Genomic DNA, 21,566 nt, shown 5'->3' on the forward strand with positions numbered 1-21,566 from the left:
TACACTGTCTGGAGATTATTTTCTTCTCTCCCTTCTTATTCCTCCTCCTGCATTCTTTATATGTTGGTTGTTTTATTCTGTGCTCTTTTGTGTTTCCTCTAACTGCTTTTAATGGGTAGTTGATTTTATTTTTTTGCCGTTAGTTAGTATTTGATTGGTCTGCTTTCTTTGCTGTGATTTTATTTTCTCTGGTGACATCTGTTTAGTTTTAGGAGTGCTCCCATCTAGAACAGTCCCTCTAAAATACCCTGTAGAGGTGGTTTTTGGGAGGTAAATTCCCTTAACTTTTCCTTGTCTGGGAATTGTTTAATCCCTCCATCATATTTAAATGATAATCGTGCTGGATACACTATCCTTGGTTCAAGGCCCTTCTGTTTCATTGCATTAAATATATCATGCCATTCTTTTCTGGCCTGTAAGGTTTCTGTTGAGAAGTCTGATGATAGCCTGATGGGTTTTCCTTTATAGGTGACCTTTTTCTCTCTAGCTGCCTTTAAAACTGTTTCCTTGTCCTTGGTCTTTGCCATTTTAATTATTATGTGTCTTGGTGTTGTCCTCCTTGGGTCCTTTCTGTTGGAAGTTCTGTGTATTTCTGTGGTCTGTTTGATTATTTCCTCCCCCAGTTTAGGCAAGTTTTCAGCAATTATTTCTTCAAAGACACTTTCTATCCCGTTTTCTCTCTCTTCTTCTTCTGGTACCCCAATAATACGGATATTGTTCCTTTTGGATTGGTCACACAGTTCTCTTAGTATTGTTTCATTCCTGGAGATCCTTTTATCTCTCTCTCTGTCTGCTTGTATGCATTCCTGTTCTCTGGTTTCTATTCCATCAATGGCCTCTTGCATCTTATACATTCTGCTCATAAATCCTTCCAGAGTTTGTTTCACTTCTGTAATCTCTTTCCGGGCATCTGTGATCTCCCTCTGGACTTCATCCCTTAGCTCTTGTATATTTTTCTGCATCTCCATCAGCATATTTATGATTTTTATTTTGAATTCTTTTTCAGGAAGACTGGTTAGGTCTGTCTCCTTCTCAGGTGTTGACTCTGTGATCTTTGTCTGCCTGTAATTTTGCCTTTTCATGGTGATAGAGATAGTTTGCAGAGCTGGTGCGAGTGACCACTGGAAGAGCTTTCCTTCTTATTGGTTTGTGGCCTTCCTCTCCTGGCAGAATAGCGACCTCTAGTGGCTTGTGCTGGGCAGCTGTGTGCAGACAGGGCTTGTGCTTCCTGCCTGGCTGCTATGGAGTTTTTCTCCGCTGTTGCTGTGGGCGTGGCTTGCCTTGGGCTGCTGCTCTGATATGGTGGAGCTGCTTATGGTTGGAGGCGTGGTGGCCGGGAGGCTATTTAACTCCGTGAGGGGCCTCCATGCTCCCTGCTGCCCAGGGGGTTAGAGTGCCCAGAGATCCCCAGATTCCCTGGTGCTAGACTGAGTGTCCCGGGATGCTTCCGTCTGGTTTTGGGGTCCCTGTCCCTTTAAGACTTCCAAAAAGCACTTGCAGAAAAATAAAAAATAAAAAAATTAAAAATTAAAAAATAAATAAATATATAAATAATTTAATGAAAAAAGGCACTCACTTTTCTTTGTCCCCAAGCGCCGGCCTCAGGGATCCGCTCACAGGTCTTGCTGTCCTGTTTCCCTAGTATCCAGGTCCCCACATATGCACTGTGTCTGCACTCTGGTCTGGATGGCTGAGGCTGGGTGTTCAGCAGTCCTGGGCTCCTTCTCCCTCCCTGCTCCGACTCCTCTCCTCCTGCTGGGAGCTGGGGTGGGGGGCACTCAGGTCCCGCCGGGCTGGGGCTTGTATCTTACCCCCTTCATGAGGCGCTGGGGTCTCGCAGGTGTGGATGTGGTCTGGATGTTGTCCTGTGTCCTCTGGTCTCTATTCTAGGAAGAGTTGTCTTTGTTATATTTTCATAAATATACGTGGTTTTTGGAGGAGATTTCCGCTGCTCTACTCATGCCACCATCTTGGCTCTACCTTTGGAATAAAGACTTTAACATAAGACCTGAAACCACAAAACTCCTAGAAGAAAACATAGGCAGTAGCACCTTGCTGTAGTTCATGGTGACCATTTTTTTAATCTGATACCAAAACAAAAGCTAAAATAAATAAGTGGGACTACATTAAACTAAAAAGCCTCTGCATAGCAGAGGAATCCATCAACAAAATGAAAAGACAACCTACTGAATGTGAGAAAGTATTTGCCAATCATACATCTGATAAGGAGTTAATACCCCAAATATATAGGGAACCCATGGAGTTCAATAGCAAAGAATCTGATTAAAAAATGGGTGAAGATCAGTGTTGGCGAGAATGCTGAGAAAGAGGAACCCTCCTACACTGCTGATGAGAATGTAAACCAGTTCAACCATTGTGAAAAGCAGTATGGAGATTCCTCAAAAACTAAAAATAGAAATACCACTTGACCTAGGAATTCCAGTCCTAGGAATTTACCCTAAGAATGCAGAAGCCCAGTTTGAAAAGGACAGATGCACCCCATATTTATCGCGCTCTATTTACAATAGCCAAGAAATGGAAGCAACCTAAGTGTCCATCAGTAGATGAATGGATAAAGAAGATGTGGTGCATATACACAATGGAATATTACTCAGCCATAAGAAGAAAACAAATCCTACCATTTGCAACAACATGGATGGAGCTAGAGGGTATTATGCTCAGTGAAATAAGCCAGGTGGAGAAAGACAAGTACCAGATGATTTTACTTATGTGTGGAGCTTAAGAACAAAGCAAAAACTGAAGGAACAAAACAGCAGCAGACTCACAGAACCCATGAATGGACTAACAGTTGCCAAAGGGAAAGGGACTGGGGAGGATGGGTGGGAAGGGAGGGAGAAGGGGAATACGGGGTAGCATGATTAGCACACAATGCAGGAGGGGGGTACGGGGAACACTATAGCACAGAGAAGATAAGTAGTGACTCTGTAGCATCTTACTAGGCTGATGGACAGTGACTGTAATGAGATATGTGGTGGGGACTTGATAATGGGGGGAATCTAGTAACCACAATGTTGCTCATGTAATTATATATTAATGATACCAAAATTTTTTAAAAATGGGTGAAAATCTGAATAGAAATTTTTCCAATGAAGACATACAGATGGCCAACAAGGTACATGAAAAGCTGTTCAACATTATTGAGTATCAAGAAAATGCAGATCAAAACCACCCTGAGATACCACTTCATACCTGTTAAAATGGCCTTTATCAAAAAGAAATAAAAAGTGTTGGTGAGAATGTGGAGAAAAAGGAATGCTTCTGTTGGTGGGAATGTAAATTGGTGCAGCCATGCAGAAAACAGGATGGAGATTCCTCGAAACATTTAAGACAGAACTACTGTATAATCTGGTGATTCTACCGTTGAGTATTTATCTGAAGGAAAAACAAAACACTAACTCAGAAATATGCATGCACATGTTCATTGCAGCATTATTTAAATTAGCCAACACATGGAAATAACCTAAGTGTCCATCAATGCATTACTGGATAGATTGTGTACACATACACACATGAATATTATTCAGCAATAAAAAAGAATGAAATAATGCCATTTGCAACAACATGGTTAGTACTCAAGGGGCACTCATGATGTAAGTGAAATAGTCTGTGAAAGACAAATACATAAGATCTCTCTTATGTGTGGAATCTAAGAAACAAAAAGATGAGCTCATAGATACAGAGAACAGATTGGGGGTTGCCAGAAGCATGGGGTGGGGAATCAGAGAAATGGATGAAGGGGATCAAAAAGTAAAAAGAAGAGAGAAATAATACAATATAAAAAGAAAGAAATTAGTTTTCCCCTTAGAGGAGAAAAGACTAAAAGAGAAAAACATTATTAAGAGAGTGAAAAGACAACCAAACCATACTTGGAACACATGCGCCTGACAAAGGATTACCATTCAGAATATATTTGGAACCATTACAAAATAAAGAGAGAAAGAAAAATCACTCAGTATGAAAATGGGCAAAAGATTTTAGCGGGTACTTCACAGAAGTGAAAACCTTAAAATAAGATGAATATATAATATAATGCTCAGTCTTTTTAGAAGCTAGATTTATGCAGTTTTTAAAACCTAGTGAAACATACTTCTGATCTGCCATGTGGACAAAAGTTACAAGGTGGGTGATTCCAGGTGTTGTTGAGGAATTGGGAGACAAATGTACAACTACACTGGTGAACAGTTGAGCATCACTGGTAAAGTTGAAGATGTGCATACCGTGTGAACTAAAATTCCTGACTAACCTCAGACACTGCATCAGGTGGCATCTGTAAGAATGTTGATAACAGTACTGGCATCAGCCCAGATGTGCATCAGAAGTCATATACCATTAGTGGATTCCATGTCACCATGCATATAAATGTATTATATCCATAGGAATCTAAGCAACCAAATGATAAGCCAAAAGTCAAGTCACTGAAGAAAACATGTATGATTTCATTTATGTAAAGATTTAAAAAGTTGTAATACTGAGCCATGTAATTTTTAGAGATTCAACTGTATGGAGCAAAACCTTAAAGAAAGGCAAGAAAATGATGAGCAGACGTTCAGGATAGTGGTAACCTCTGAGGTGGGGGAGGGAATTGATCACTTCTAATTGGAGAATGTTGGTGATGTTCTCTTAAACTGCATGATGGGTACCTAAGTATTGTCGTATTCATATGCTGTATGTCACGCCCATTTTTTTATATTCATTAAACAGTTTAAAATCCAGTTTTAAAACCTGTAAAGTCAACTGAGTAATTTTAGAGTTGGCAGCCATTGTAGGCATATTCTTCTGATTTTTTTAGCTCTCTCTATAGGACAAAAATAACATACAATTTTTCCAAAAGATGTAAAGCTTCTACATTTTCTAATTCTAAAGCTGCCAGATTAAATTTGAAGATCTAGGATCAGAATGACATTGAAAAGCTTGAAACCGCTTCCCAGAGTAGCTTGAATGTTCTCGAACACTCCTGTGTCTGCATTGTCCCTCACCCATTCTCTCCCCAGCCCACACCTTCACGTACAGCTCTTTGGAACTAGAGCGATCCTGAAGTTAGGAGACACTAGAACTCTGTAAGCAGAAACCATTAGCCACCAATTCACTTGACTCATGAATACTCTCCTGTGATTATGTATCATAATGCAGAAATGAGAAGCTTCCAAATGCCAGTAAAACTGCCAGATGACCTCCCAAGGCTGAGGGGATGTGGCTGGTGTGGATTCTGGTGGGGACACTGAGTTGTCAGGGCAGGAACGGCCAGCAGGCTAAGTCAGCTGACAGACTTGGGCAACAGCTCTGCTGCAGAACTCAGGAGCAGGCGCAGACTCTTACACACTAAGATCCCTGTGAAAGTGGGGAGAAGACTACAGGAAGAGGCTGATAGCAAAATAAGAAATGGGCCACACTTTGTAGCAAAGTGAAGGATAGAGTTTATGAGAAAGGAGGGTGATCAGGATTAATAAGACTCGGGAAAATTGCAAAGAAAATTTGTGCCTCAGAGCTGTGATTGTTATTTGGGTTAACCCTATTTATGAAGAACCATTAGCAGAATACTTTAAAAATGCCAATACATATTTTATTTCTTAATTAAAAGGAAAACCTCATATCTTTGCATTTTAAAATTGGACCTGTAAATGAAAATCTTCACTTTGTTAGTCGAGTCCTAGTAAACACTGAAGCTGCACAGAAGTGTTGCTCTGTAAACAGCAGGTGTTGAGTCAGGTCATCACCAGCGTCTTTGGCAATAATTACTGTATTTGAGGAGAATCTATTCATCCTGGAAGCAACACTTTTCCTTAGATGATTAAATCAGAAGAGTGGTCTTTAAACTGGAAATACAGGATTTTAAATGACTTCAAAATTTTAAAGAATTCGCATTATTCCTACATGAGGTTCCTAATATAATCTGTATTTTAGTCTACAGTTACTGCCACCAAGGCATTTTAAGAATTCTTAATTCACTCAAGTGTTATTTTGCATATTGTGCTGGTGCTTGTTATATACTAAACACTAGCTAAGCATTTTATATATGCTAGTTCATTTAATCCTCACATTAACCCTTTATAGAAGGGCCTGTTGTCCCCATTTTACAAACAGTTAATAGGTGTAAAGAGAGTTGTCCAGGCTCACATGACTACTAGTAATTAGTAAAAAGAGATTCAAACCCTGGCAGTCTGCCTTCAGGGTCTTAATTTTAATATTCACTGTGATGGTGTGTTATTAATCTTCCTGTAACTTAAAGATTGTTTATTAGACTGTGTGTTCTTCCCTCCAGCAAATTTTTACTTGTCTTTGTTGGGATACTAAGGTCTTATGGTTATCTGTTATTTTAAAAGAAGTTATAAAGAGTCGTCATTTAGCTAAGTAGTTCATTGTAATTATTCCATACAATAATGGGTTGCTATGTGTTCTGATAACCAGTATTAGTTTATGAGATACAAAAATTAACATCATGTTCAGTCTCTGTTTCAGTTTCATCATATGAAAAATTGCCATCTTGGGATTTATTTGAATGTTATCTTTGCCAGGTTTTAGTTTTGTCACTTTGAGCAAGTCACTTCAATTCTTTGTCTGTAAATAATGAGAAAATGAAGGCATACAGAGACTTAGAAGAGCTAGAATAATAAATACGAGGAAAATTCAAGGCATTGCACAGTAAAAACAAATTCCCTTCTAGGAGCTTATAAATGTATAAAAGCATATACTTTTATAGTAAGAGTGATAAGCATATTTTAAATACCTACCAGGAAGGTATGATATGTTATGTATGGTAAAAGTGATACAAAATAAATTCTATTTATAGTTTAGAGAGGCTGTAGTGACCATGGATGGGCTTTATGTAGAAGACTGCTTGATCTAACCCTGAAACACAGCAGTGGACTTTTATTCGTTTATTTAGCCACATGGGATTGGAATGGGAAATCCAGTTCTGGTTGTAGAGTGCTAGGAAATTTGCTACGCATATGCCAATGTAGCATAGAGATTCAACGTCAGCCATCTTTTATTTTTAACACCAACTTAAGATTTCTACCATTATTTTTACACTCAGCCTCTGGTACTTTTCCTTTTGCTGAGAGGGCAGTGTAACATGTAGTTGACTGAAGGGCAGCTTTGAAAAGTGAGCATGTGGGTTCAGATCCTCATTGAAACACAGCTTGGGTGACCTTTGGCAAGTTATTTAAATTCTATAAACCTCAGTTTCCTTACTTCTAAAGTGGTAATGAGAGTTCCCACTGTATTTTCATCATGTCGATTATTCTTAGGATTCAATAAGGTAATCATTGTAGGCACTTAACACAGTACCTATTAGCGTTTAACAGATGGGCTTTCCCTCCATACTGTGCCTGGATAATGCTGTGTTGGACAAACTGCTGTTACTGCGAGGCCACCAGAAGCCAGATAGCACACACAGTGCTGCTCAAAGGTTGCCCTGTAGTCTGACAGTGTCAGCAGCGTCCAGGAGTGTCCCCTCTCCTGACCTGCAGAGGGGCGGGGAGGCCCAGGAATCTGTTGTAACAAGTTTTCCAGTCTGTGTACCTGTGAAGTGTTGCAACTCACTGATAATGGGTAAGAGTAAAGCTTCTGTAGTAGGGCTGCCTGGGTTTGAATGCTGGCTTTGCCACTGTTAGCTGTGCATTCTTAGACAGTTTACCTGTTTCTGCCTCTGTTCTTTCATCTATAAAATAGCACTGGCAACTGTAGCCCCTTTATTGGATTGTTGAGTTAAAAGATACACATAAAGCACTTAGAATCGTGTTTGGTACACAGAGCACCCTCATCAAGTGTGGGCTATGCTATATATATATTATATATATATAATATATATATATATATAATGACCAGTGTATTAATTTCCCATTGCTGCTGTTACAGATCACTACATAACAGTGACTTAAAACACAAATTTAGTATTTTAAAGTTCTGAAGTCCAAAGACTCACTGGGCTAAAATCAAGGTGTCAGCAGGACTGCACTCCTTTCTGGAGTCTTTTAAGGTCAGGTGATTAGCAACTTAAATTCCTCTTTGCCACGTAACCTAACGTATTCACAGGTTCTGGGGACTAGGACATGGACATCTTTGGGGACCATTATTCTGCTTACTACTACCACCAGCTGCAACTGGGTTACTCAGTACACATTAGCATTAGTGCCCCGTTTACCTCGTGAACTTGCTTTCCCACTCACTGCCTTCCCTCAGCCTGTCTACCTCTTATTTATTCCCAAACCTGCCTCAGTTGACATCCTTTACCTCACTCAGTTGAGGGACTAGGGAACTTGCTCATCTTCTGTCCACACATCTCTGTACTCACCTGAATATGTCCATCTTCTTTGCTTCTACCAAAATGGAGGGAATGTCTGTCTTTCTTTTCTTAAAGTCCTGGCATCTCTCACCCCACCTTCCCACATTTTCTAGTGTATGTAGATGATGTGCATGGTCTCCCAGCTCTCTGGCTTCTCCACCTCCCAGTTACCCTTCAGCCCCATCTCAGAACTGTGCTTTTGTCACCTAGTTGTTGAAGCAGAAACCTGGAAATTGCCTTTGTTGATGCTGTCTCAGCCTCTACCTCCAGTCTCCAGATCAGTTCATCTGCCTCTGACTTCACCGCAGCTGCCATCGTTCCAGCCCAGGCCGCTGGTGTCTCCTGTTGGTGCTCCTGCGGCTGCTTCAGAGCTGCGCCGTGACTCCGGCTCATGCCTGCTCTCCTTTCTCCACTCCACAGTGGGAGTGACCTTTGGAAAGGGAATGGGGCTGTGTCACATCCGGCCCCCCCTTAGAAAATTCAGATGGCTTTTTGTTGCATTTAGGATAAAGCTTAAAACATCTTTAACCTGATCTGGCCCCTGCCACTCTGGCCTCATTTCTCGTCCCCCTCCCTCACTGTGCTCCAGCCATAGCCTTACAGTTCATCACATGTGCCAGACTCTTCTGTTTCAGAACCTGCCCGCACACCTTCCGGTCATACCCTCTGTCTTTTCCTTCCCCTCACCCATGGGCTACGTGTGGCTTCTCCCTCTCATCCATTTGTGTGACTCATTCCAGGGTGAGGAGAACAGAACTGTAATTCATCTCCTTTCAGACTCAGTTTAATATCAAAGTATCACAGTAGAAACCGACATGCTGGACATATGAGAACCTCTTTATGAATTGCAAAAGGAAATTAATTTCTATCTTGCATGTCTTCCTGCAGATATAGCTGTGATTATATTGAGAGAAAATAACCCTTCTTCATTTCTGGACTACTTAACAAGAGTTTTACTAGTATTAGTTAGAATGCAGCACTGTGTTCTATATTGTGTATATTCTGCCTGGAGTATATTTCCCAGGTTTTCTTGCCAAATCCAATTAATCAGATATATAATAATAGAGCTGTTTGTGGATAAGAGAGGGTGGTGGCATGATTATTTTATGTATTGGTAAACATGACTTTCTCCTGATTACCTGACACCTTATTAATATTTCTTTATGTATCTTATGTTTCAGACTATTCAGACTATGAAGACAGTTCCCTAGAATTTTTGGAAAGGTGCTCTTCTCCACTAACTCGATCTTCCGGGAGTTCTCTCGCTCTGCGAAGCATGTTTACGGAGAAAAATACAGCATATCAGTACCCGAGGGCAATTTTGTCAGTTGATCTTAGTGGTGAAAGTATGTGCAACCATGTAATGCTCAAAACAAGTCTCAAGATTCTTAAATGTGGAACTAAGAACAAAGCATACTTTATTGAGGGCCTAAGAGCAGAGCACACAGTTTGAAGACTTATTCTATAAACTAATCTGAAATCTCAGCATTAGAAATTTGAGTTGCTTTTTAATTTATATTGAGTAAAATTGGCTTTTCTATAATTGTAGCACAGATGGTAAGGAAGGAATTAAGTGTCTGTTATATACTGGTCTTCTGTAGGTGTTTTTACATATATTTTCATATTCTTCACTACCAAGTTATAATGTGTTATTTTTACACAGAAAAGCCGAGGCTTATAGATTAAGTGTTAGAATTAAAACTTAAACCAAAGTCTAAACTCCAAAGATAATGCTATTTTCTACCAAATATTTACCAGTCTTAAAAATGCACTTAAAATTCCTGGTCACAGATCCATCTGTAACCAAAGGTCTGGGAATGTGGTCAGATGAATGATTTGAATGCACTCAGGTGTTAGGTGCCCTTCGGTACACAGAAGGCTGTGTCAGGTGGTGGAAGGAGCCTGGGAGCAGGGATCTGCTGGGTTTTCCTGCGAGTCCTGTCCCAACAATGGACAGTGTTGAGGACTCCTACCTGCCGTGTTCCATGCGATGAGAGGAGAGACTCTGAACTGTAGACATTGGTGGCAGTGTCTTGAGACGAGAGCTCCAGCACAGTTGGAACCAGAGTCAAGGAGTGAAGGAAAAGGGATGGGGTCTTCATCTTAGGGAAAAACCAGGGACACTGGTGAGCGCACTTCCTGTCCTTTCCATTCTGAGTGCCTTACACCGTAGATACTAGGTTATGTGTTCTTTTGCACTATTAACTGTGCTGTCTTCAGCCCAACCCTTTTCTAGCTCACTGTGGAGAAAAGCGTGTTCTTCCCTTTACCCTAAAATAAGCATACAGTACTTTAGAAATTTTTAATTAAAAAAAAATTGAAGCAGGGAGGATTAGGAAACCCTCTTCCCCCTTTCTAACAACGTAAGTCCCCTTTTCCCTTTCAGGCCAGTGGTTCTTAACTTCAGGTGTACGTGATAATCATTGCTGTGATGCTTTTAAAATACACTGATACTGGGTCTCCTGCAAAGCACAACTAAATGAGATCTCTGGGAGGGCAGATCCTGGCAAGATACAGCTTCTGGTTGGTTCTGTAGGGCAAAGTTGCAGAGGTTGAAATCACATAAAAACACCTGTAGTGTGAGCCATCAAGGTCTCAAAATCGCCTTTATGCAGAGTCATTGGGAGTGGGAGATTATATCTGAACCGGTTATTATGTTGCTGGAACCTGGAACTAGGATACTTTAGACAGGAATGGAAACGGCGTCATGGATATGTGCCCTCGGTGCTGCTGCATCTTTCCCCTGCCTTTCATGTGATTAGCGTGGAGCTAAGAGAAGGAAAAGATGCTAAAAAGGGGCAGAGGTCTTAGGCCAGAGGTTCTCAAAGGTTATCATGCATCAGAACCACCTGGAGGGTTTGTTAAAATGCATTTCTGGGCCTCACTCAAAATTTCTTATTTCTAACAAGTCCCCAGGTGATGCTGATCTGGAGAGCACACTTTGAGAATACTGGTCTGGGCACATAACAATAGCAGTTCTAGGGGCAGCAGTTGAAAGTGGTGTTCCTGTAGCCCCTTAATTGGAGCTGTTGGCCAGGTAGCTCTTTCAGTGTGAGAGGGAACTTGCTTTTCTTATGTAACTTTCAACCCAGTTACCTATTTACTCAGTCCCTCTAAGTCAACCAAGGATTTGTTTGATGCTTGGGAGTTAGTTATCCAAACTGAATTTTCTGGCCAATATGTAAATTTACATTCTAATACCATAAAACCTGGTTATTTTGGCCATGCAAATGTGAGTGTATGTGAACATATATTGAATTCCTTTCATTGATAATAGTTTTGAATGAAATTCATTATTAACTCTAATGATTGCCATCCATTTAATACCACATATTAATATTCTAGTCTGACATTTTGAAATATGAACTTGTATTCAGGAAAGCCCAAGAGAAAACACTAATTTTGGATTTAAGCTAGTAAGATTATGAATGAATGAAATTTCCTCTTTAGGTTCTGAAAAATACTCATATTGTTAACACCAGAAAGATTTTATAATATCTAGTTGATTTATTCCTTGTTCCTTGAATATTTTCCTGTATTTCTCTGCCATTTTCTTATTTCAACTGATTGTACTCTGTCCACAAAGCCCTAAGAGTCTAAAGAGAAGAACACATTTTCCTATAAAATGTTAGTGCTTTATAAATAGAAAACAAATCTTTCAAAAATGTTGAGTCAGGAAAAAAAATAAGCAATATTAGAAGCTGATAAAAGAAACGCGATATCTTATGAGATATTTAAAATAGTGTGAATTTTTTTTCAACCAGCCAACTCCCATCTGCTCTGAGTAAACCTGAAAAGAAACTTATGTTGACTCCTCCCTTACCTCTTCCAGAAACATTCTGGGATTTATTCTAAACACTGGATATGGAGCATTCAACAATAAAAGCTCTTCCTCTCATGGATTCTTGACATTCTAGAAAGGGGGAGGTGAATAATAAGCAGATGAAGGAATAATTTAGAATGTGTTCAGAGGATAGGATGGGGAGGCTCCATCTCTATGGCTGGAGTGCTCCGCTGATGATGAGAGGAGCCTCGTAGTGGCACCAAGGTCTTCAGCATGTGTCTTGTGATGACTCAGTTTCCCCAGTATTTCTCCATCCATAGTGCTGCAAAACCTTCTTTAGTCCTGTCATTTCTTTCCCTTTGTCATAAATAAATATTTCCTATGTTTGCCTCAATTTTTTTCACAATAGCCTGAGCTTAATGGTAGTCTTGGACACCAACACTATTACAAATATAAGTCTAAAACCTGTCATTTAAATCAAGTTGTATGTAGTGATCATCCATATGTAGTTTGTACAGTATGCCTATTTTTAAAAAGATTTTTATCAAAATGAAACTTTTAATTTGTTCTTTAGGGAATTCATGATTGTAGTTTAAGAAGTAATGATGAAATTGTTAAGAACATAGACTTTACAGTTAGGCATCCTGTTATGCTATCAGTTTTACAACTAGCTGGCTGTGTTACTCGAGCAAGTTATAAACCTTACATGTGAAGTGCTTAGTGTAGTACCTGGGGTATGTTAAGTGCAATGGCAGTTAATGATACTGTTGAGGATGGTAATGTTGATATTAAAACCTAGGCAAGCTCCTTCCCCTTCTGCAGTGCTGTTTATCTCTATGGTACAAATAATGAAACCTGTTCTCTTTAGAGCCCACGGTTCCTGTGAGGACCAAAAAGGAAATGTTTGTGAAAGCATATGCAAATTTAGATTATTAGTATCAACTTTAGGCATAACTTCGAAACGCACCAAAACTAGGGCTACTTTGAGTTTCTTGTTAGAGTGTGCATTAAGATGTAAAGCAATTACCTACACTTCAAAAATCATTTGTTTCTTTGTCCAGATACAGATGCTCTATTCCCATTTGTTTGTCCTCTCTTTCTGAATACTTAGTAGCTTATCATCACTTCTTATAGCTCTTTTCTGGAAAATGACATAAAAATGGAAACAACACACTAATTATACTTTTGTGTACATTCTAGACTTATCAGACATGGAATTCCTAGATGATTCTTCAACGGAGAGTTTGCTTCTAAGTGGGGACGAGTACACTCAGGACTTCGATTCAACAAATTTTGAGGAATCCCAGGATGAAGATGATGCTCTTAATGAAATTGTGCGATGTGTTTGTGAGATGGATGAAGAGAATGGCTTCATGATTCAGGTGCCCTGACTTCCCCAGAGTACCAGTCAGTCAGTGCAGGTCCTGAGCCCATGTGTTGGGCTTTGGTGTCTCTCTTTACTAACCTGTTGGAGATTGAGGTTTCTAACTTACCATCATGTTTGAAATACTAATAGTATGATTGGGAAATCCCTTCATCGAAGGAAGTAGACAGTTTTCTTATTTGAGAACCAACTCCCTTTGCTAGGATGTTTGGTTTGAGGCCTTCAAGCTGAAATTCTTTTCAAGAACCATTAAGACTGAAGGATAGACCATAGCAACCCTGGTCTTACAGGTCTGGATCCCTGTTCAGTCATTTATGTTACATAGTCACCCATTAGGCATATGTTGAAATACAGAAGTTTCCACTGTTCTCCAAGATTAAAGGAAAACTTTGTTGTAAGGATTAACCATTACAAACAACCTCTCCCTATAGAATAGTGTCTAAGCAGAAAGGGAAGCATAACCCGTGTTTTGTGATGACATCTGGGGGATGTGGAGACATTATTTACAGAAATGAAAAAAGAGCAGTCTTTTTCCCCATTTTTCAATGGTTTTCTGAAATCAGGGAACTAAAAAATGAGCCTCACCACATACAGGTCGTACTCTAGGAGGTCATTGCTCCAGGCATTGCTAAACGTGCCTTCTTTTTCTTTTTAAACTACTCTTAAGATTCTCAAGGATATAATTATCTAAAAATCAGTGTGAAGTAGATGAGAGGAATGGTTTTATGACTTTTTGTGATTTAAGTAATTTTATCAAAGTACATTTTAATAGATGCAACAGGAGGAAGTTCTTGAAATACTTGACTTAAAAATAAAATTCACCGTGAATCATCACTTGCTGTTACGTAGAGTGAGAATTGAACTGGTGGTGGCAGTAAGAGACTAAGCCAGCTAATTGAAAGAAAGGGAATCTGTCTGTATCTGCATGAGTAAACTGGTCCCTGTCCTCTCTTCTCTGTTTTCTGGCAGTGTGAAGAGTGCCTGTGCTGGCAACACAGTGCGTGCATGGGGCTGCTAGAGGAGAGCATCCCTGAGCAGTACATCTGCTACATCTGCCGGGACCCTCCTGGTAAGCCCTTCGTCCCCGAGCTAGTGGCGGCCTGTAGGGGTAGCAGCTGCATGAGACACCATTACTTCTCTGTCACTTAGACTCTGCTTCCAGGTTAAAATCTTTAAATATTTTTCACTGTTTGTTATAGTTTTATTTTTCAATTACTTAGACAAAAACATGACCAAAAACTCATCAGCATGATTACTACCTTACTGTAAGACACAGTTGTGGCTATTTCCTGAAAAATTAGCCCCTTAGCATGCCCCTGTATGATGCTTTCTAGATAGGCTTATATGTGGCTATTTAAATGGAACAGTATTTTGAATTTACTCTCCTCCTGACATGGTTTAAAAAAGTTTCTGATCATGCTGCATATCCACTAATTTTAAGCAGATAGGATCTCGTAATACCATGTACAACCCCTTTATTTTACTGATGAGGCAGCTAGGGCACAGAACGTTCTGTAACTTGTGCACAGGAACAGTACCACACGTGGCAGAACCAAGCTGAGCACCTATGCCTTTGGGTCCCACCCATTGTCCTCTCCACTTAGTGCCTTTCTCCAGACAGAGGCTCTTGGAGTAGCAGTGTTCTATATATTTGATACACTTTCAACTGCTGAGCAGAAAATAGCTAGTTATTCTCAAGGAAAAGGCTTGTTCTTTTATGAATTGTTCTCATGTCTTTAAAAAAAGTAACGTTAAGAAATGAGAATTATTCAGATCTTTATGGCAGCATTTATTGGGTGCCTTTTTGCCACATACTGTTGTAAGAAGTAAGATGATTGATTCTAACCATGCTTTCCACTATCTCATATACTATGTATACAAAGTATGTATAGGGACATGGACACATCCTAATTCTAATAGATATAATTACTATTGACACTGAAGATACAGGATCATATAGGATTTTGTGAGATCTCAGACATAGGAGAGGTGTCCCTGATCACTAACTAGAACTCTTAGTTTCATCCAGCTCAAAACAAACAGTAGTGAGAGAAATGGGAGAAATGGCTACCCCTGCCTAGTTTCTGTCCAGCCCTTTCAGCCTTTTTAGAGGACAGGTGACAGATAACATAACAAATGGGAAGCAGTACACTCAAGTTTCCTTTGCAAGGCTCATCTGCTACAAATCATCCTTAATGGAGTTTGTTCTCGTAGTGGGCAGGAAACGGGAAAGCGTGGAGGAACACTGATAGCACCAGCTCCTCAGGACATTGTGAGTTTGTTCTTAGTACTAGAGCTCTCCTTCCTTGAGTAATGTTAGGAGGGTAGCAGCTGAAGGGTAATCTAAGTAAGGGGGAATCCTTTGTCATTTTATGTCAACTTCATCTACAGGTCAAAGATGGAGTGCAAAATATCGTTATGATAAGGATTGGTTGAATAATGGGAGAATGTGTGGGTTATCATTTTTGAAAGAAAATTATTCTCATCTCAATGCCAAAAAGATAGTTTCCACACATCACCTGCTCGCTGATGTCTGTGGTGTTACAGAAGTTCTGCATGGGCTACAGCTCAAGATCGGGATACTAAAGTAAGTGAAAGGTGACAGGGAGGGTAACATTTGAGTATAAACTGTAACTCAGGCTAAATCAGCTGGCCTTTGAAGGTTCAGATTAACGGTTTGGAAGACAGAGTAGACACTTGAATATATTGTAACTTAAAAAAAAACAGGAAAGGTTAATAACTTTTTTTGGGGTGGGTAGCTGCTTCATGCCTGTTGTCTTGGTGTAAATAAGCATGGTTGACGTTAAGATGGCTTTTAGTATTTCAACAAATGTTAATCCATGGCCCTCTGGTTTGTGTGCTCCCCATATGCACAGAATTAAGTGCTGTTGCCATTTTGTTTGCTGTCTCTTGTGTCCTCCCTCAGGAGTGATGTTAAGATGAAACACATTAATTGGTGTATTTCTAAATTACCTTAAGATTGACTTTGAAGGGAGCTAACAGATCATGTTATCCATCCCTATGCTGTACACCAAATAAGTTTTTGACATCCCAGATAATTTTCTCTTAAAAAAAGCAAACTTGGGCTTCCCTAATTAACATATGAGAATGTTCTTGAAGTCTTTGTTTTCACCTAATACCTGGCTAGAATTATTCTTTAAAAACAAACTAGGATGATTCACTGGTTCTTCCCAAGCTTTTCTTCATTTTGACTCACTTGCCTGGGCCAGAATCTTGACCCTTCCCCTCCTTCCATTCCCATCCCACTACTGCCTGCGTGGACTTGGTGCCCTATGTGCTCTTATCCATTGTGATTCCTCAGCGTTATTCAGGCCATGTCATTCTCACTGATAAGTCTGTCAGTCTAGGCTGTTCTTTTCATACAAACCATTGCCATACCTTTTTAATTCTCTTTGGTTCTAGCCTTGTGCTGTTTATGTCATGCTCATGCTATTGCCAATGTGATTTGAGTAAAAGATAAATAGGAGCTTGTTTGTTTCAGCTTAATATACCATAGCATCTTCCTGGTGTCTGATGAACAAAGTCTAAGCTCTTCAGCATGCATTCTGAGTCCCTCCATGATATGTATTCTGTCATTTTGTTGCTGTGTCTTCCTTCTCCTAATTTTTTCCTCCAAATGTCCCAGCTACACCAAACCATAAACCCTGAGTGAAGCATGCTTTCTCATAGCTCCAGGCCTTTCCTCTCACCCAGAATAATCTGCTGCTGCTTGTCTTTCTACGAGATGGTTTTGCCAAATTAGAGTTGACTGTGCTCTCCTTGGCAAACGCTTGGCATACTGTTTTCATGCATTTTGGAGCACTTTGTTTTTTTATGTCTGTTCCCTTACTAAACCGTGGGTTCCTTTAAGGTAGGGCTGTGGCTTATTCAACATTTTATTCCTAGTGCTTAGTGTAGGGATAAGTACTCAGTAACTGTTTGTTGAATGCAGTTTACTTCTGTTTTAGATCAGAAACCTGAATATGGATTTCTTTATTAAAAGGCCATGCCAGTGCTAAAACTTGAAAGAGGAACTAACTTATTTAGCTAAGCTTTTTTTTTTAAACCTGGTTGTTCTTGGTATCACTGTGAATTGTTATACATTCATAATCTCATTAAGGATCTCAATTGGACCAATGTTGCTTCAAACCTATAGCCTCACTTCATGTTAATATTTCTGATAATAGTAATTACTATTATTAGCTACTATTTATTGAAAGTCTACTACATGCCAGACATTGATGCTTTCATGTGATATTTTAATCCTTAAAATATGGCTGAAAATTTTTATCTTGTTTGATTGATGGATAGTCAAAGAAGAGAGAGATTATATATCTTGTCCAAGCTCACCAGTGGCACAGCAGGATTCAACCCACTGGACTGTTGGACTTCAAAGCTAGCTTTCTTTCTACTATGCCTTTTACTTTGGAAGAATTTTAGTATTTCTGGATATAATTAGGGATTGAAAAGATAAAATTCTTAATTTTAGAAACAATACTCTGGTATTATCAGAAGAACACTAATTTGGTTCCTGTTGTTTAACTTGGAAATCATTAATTTGCAAACATTGAGCCTTCTGAAGGGTTGATGCCTCCCGAAGATCTTCCTTGCACATCATCTCTGGTGAACGGATTCCTGTTTTACTTACCAGATAATGTAATTGCTGCAGAAGTAACTTTGCAATATGCTCATGTTTAGTGAGGGTGGGGTTTGTAAAAGGGCACTATCCTAGGCATTTGGTGAGAGTGCCACCTGAACAGTACCTGTCAAAATTAAATGTTCATATGTTGCTCAGCAATTCCATTTAAAAAATTTATCTAACTGAAATATTCCTGTTTACATGCGAAGATACACACACACAAACATGTACACACATCTATTGTAGGCAATTGGTTGGCTAGACCAGACTGTGGTACATTAGTACCATTCAGGTTCTAGAAGGAAAGTAGGGAAATTTATATGTACTGCCATGGCAAGGTGCCACATGTATTATATATGAAGAACGCCAGTTGTATGAGAATCCTGTTTATATAAAAAGAAAACGTGTATGCTTACCCATTTTAAAAATACATGTATAGAAAAAATCTGGAAGTTTATACATCAGCTATTTATGATTGCCATGGCAGGAAGTTTTTTACTTTGTTCACATTTATAGTCCAAATTTTTTGTCATGAGCAAGTATGATTTTTTGATTGAATAAAGATTTTTAAATATGCTCACATAAAAGTTTTTCATGTTGTACAGTTTTTAAAAATACAATGAAAAATCAGAAAAAGAAGTACATATATCACATGATGATGTGAGCTATCAGCAGAATTACATTCATTATTTTTCTATGTGAAATTCTGGGGCAAGTCAACCTAACAAATACCTTTGCTTTGTTTTGAGTCTCTGATCTCCTGAGTTTCCTCCCTGGTTGTGGTATATGTTTTCAACAGGGAGTTGAGGATCAGTCTGCCTGAATCAGTACACTCAGCATACAAAAGGCATGAATAACCAAAAGTTATAGTAATAATAATAATTATATATAATATATAATAGTTATATATTACATATACAATATAATGTATATTATACTATATATAGTTATTAACTATAATTTTACATTCCGAAATTTACCATGGCATTAAACTTGTTACTAGATTTCTTTTTCTCCCAAACTGCCATTTCTCCAACTTTGTTTGAAGGAATAAACATCATCCTGACCTTCATCTCTGGGCGTGTCCTGGAAAGAGAAAAGACCAAGGTCAAGTAGTTGCTGGCACAGAGAAAAAAATAGCAGTGCAAAACATGGTTAATGTGGAAGAAAAGAAATATCATGTACAAAACCATAAGGAGCCACCTCGTTTGCCCCTGAAAATGGAAGGCGCTTATATAACAAGTGAGCACAGCTACCAAAAGCCACCAAGTCTTGGGCAAGACTGCAGATCTCTTGCGGACCCAGGGGGCTCAGATGATGACGACGTTAGTAGTTTTGAAGAAGAACAGGAATTCTACATGAGAGAGAAAAGCCGTTTACAGTACTCAGTGAAAGAAGGTGGAATGCCTGAAAAGGTATAACTAGTTCATTTGTCTGTGCTTGGGAAAATATGATAGAACAGAGGAACATTTCATAAATAAAACACACCGAATTCCCAGATTTTACCTGTACTTCTAGGTTCACAAGTACCTTGTTAGGTAGGCATGTTTTGCTTTCTCTACAAGAAAACACTGGTTATTTGAACATCAGTTATCAGAATTTCATCAATTCTGTAGTCTTTTGCCCTAACAAAGGTTTCAGTTTTATAAGCACACTTAGATACCACCCAAAATCATGAGCCATTTTTCTCCAAATGAAAATGTTGGTGAGAACATGAGAGTACATATGGGTGTGTATGTATGAATGTAATTTGTGGTTCTTTAATATGTGTTTCAGATGAAAGGTAGCACTGTAATCCTCTTTTTAAAAATTTTTAACATATTTGTATATGGGTATTAATCTCACTATGCATTACGCTAAATTTTTAGAGCTCTGTGTATAATGAATGTTTATAAATGTATATCCTCTTAACTGGGATTGTCTTGGAGGTGTTGTGCCTCTTTTTTTAAATTGATTTTCAATTAGCAATGCCACTCTAAAATTAGTTCTTTATTTTTCTGTGGTCTTCTGTCAGGTAGTCACTATAGATAAATATTTAACTGAACTTGAGAAGCTGATATTTTATGAAATCAGTGGAAAATTATTTTGTCAAAATAATATCCCTCTTATAAAATGAGTTAACTCTAGTGAATCTGAGTTCATATTGTGTGTGGGTGTTAAGCAGTTGTACTTTTTAAGTTTTTAAAAGATTATCTTTCCTCCACCTCACTTATTTTATCTAGCAGTAAAGTCCAGTCTACTGTGAATTAGAGCCTTTACTGGCCTTTGCCAATTTTCTGGATTTTTCCATCATTGCTTTTTGCCTTCATTCCACTTAAGTTAGCAGTTTAGATTAAATGAGGAAATGATCTTAAGTACCTGGACTTTCTAATTATAGAATATGCTTTGCAACTTCATTTATTTAGTGCATCCTATTGAGTGAATTGTATCCTACGTAGCACTGTGCTAGGCCTAGTGGAGAGAAAAGGTGGGCACGTCTACTCTTAGGACCAAATGTTACTCATTTAATAACGTACAAGTGCTTCCTTTAAAAATATTCTAGAAGTCATATTCGATATCACGGATCATTGTGAGTAATGCGGTTTTCATGTATCTTTCCCTTTATAATGTTACGTTTCATCCAGTTCTTTGTTTTTTTTGCAATGGTTCTTTGGAGAAGAATCCAACTGAAAAGAATACGGTATTTGTTTATAAGGATAAGAAGGTCCCTGAAGACCCAGGAGACTCACATCTCCAGTGGCAGCTCAACCTCCTCACACACATAGAGAATGTGCAGAATGAAGTCACCAGCAGGATGGACCTAATAGAAAAGGAAGTTGATGGTAATTTTAAGAAAGAACAAAAATACAATTACTGTAATATGTAAAGTGTGTTTATGATTATAATGAAGTTATTTGAAGTTCTTTAAACTATGGGATGAAAACTATAGATGTTCCCTTTACATTGTGTTTAACACAGCTGGCATTTGGGGTCTTGTAGGCTCAAGGCAGTATGACTGGATATTACCTTAGGTTTTTTTTTTTTTTAGGTGCCCTTTAAATACTGTCTATGTACCAGGTTCACTATAGAGCACATACGGAATATTTACTAATGTCATTGAACTGGGTTGTCTTTGAAAACCCGCATAAAGACTTTAAACGTATTTACGATATGGGGAAAAACATTTGTATCTTTGTTTCACTTTGGTCAGTATTTGTTAAATGAAATTAGTAACAACAGAAAAGTCCTGCAGGATTAAGTAGGAAAACGGTACAGAAAACTTACAGATTTTTGTACAGACTTTCAAATGGTTTTCTTCTGTATTTTAATTTTATTGCATAGGAGCCTGAGGAGTACAGAAAAAAGATATTATCCCCATTTCATAGTTGAAAAAATAGAGCAATTTATAGAATACCAAATACATAATCCAGTATTTTTCCTGTGCTTTTTGACTTGTTTCCTTCCCCTAGCTCAT

At 38.7% G+C, this 21,566-nt stretch overlaps 1 protein-coding gene across 11 annotated transcripts in view; it reads left to right on the forward strand.

Moving 5' to 3' along the window:
* PHF20L1 (PHD finger protein 20 like 1) overlaps positions 1 to 21,566 on the forward strand; it is an 85,768-nt gene that overhangs the window by 61,638 nt on the left and 2,564 nt on the right. For 10 of the 11 annotated variants that reach the window (XM_073230156.1, XM_037020716.2, XM_037020718.2 and 7 more), the window contains 6 exons: positions 9,487 to 9,651; positions 13,290 to 13,471; positions 14,443 to 14,542; positions 15,865 to 16,060; positions 19,161 to 19,527; positions 20,772 to 20,934. In XM_073230156.1, coding sequence (XP_073086257.1) covers positions 9,487 to 9,651; positions 13,290 to 13,471; positions 14,443 to 14,542; positions 15,865 to 16,060; positions 19,161 to 19,527; positions 20,772 to 20,934 — 1,173 coding nt within the window. The remainder of the gene's footprint in view (positions 1 to 9,486; positions 9,652 to 13,289; positions 13,472 to 14,442; positions 14,543 to 15,864; positions 16,061 to 19,160; positions 19,528 to 20,771; positions 20,935 to 21,566) is intronic. The other variant, XM_037020719.2, reaches the window with a different exon arrangement.

This window comes from Manis javanica, chromosome 2 (genome assembly GCF_040802235.1).
Source record: "Manis javanica isolate MJ-LG chromosome 2, MJ_LKY, whole genome shotgun sequence".
Classification (NCBI taxonomy): Eukaryota; Metazoa; Chordata; class Mammalia; order Pholidota; family Manidae; genus Manis; species Manis javanica.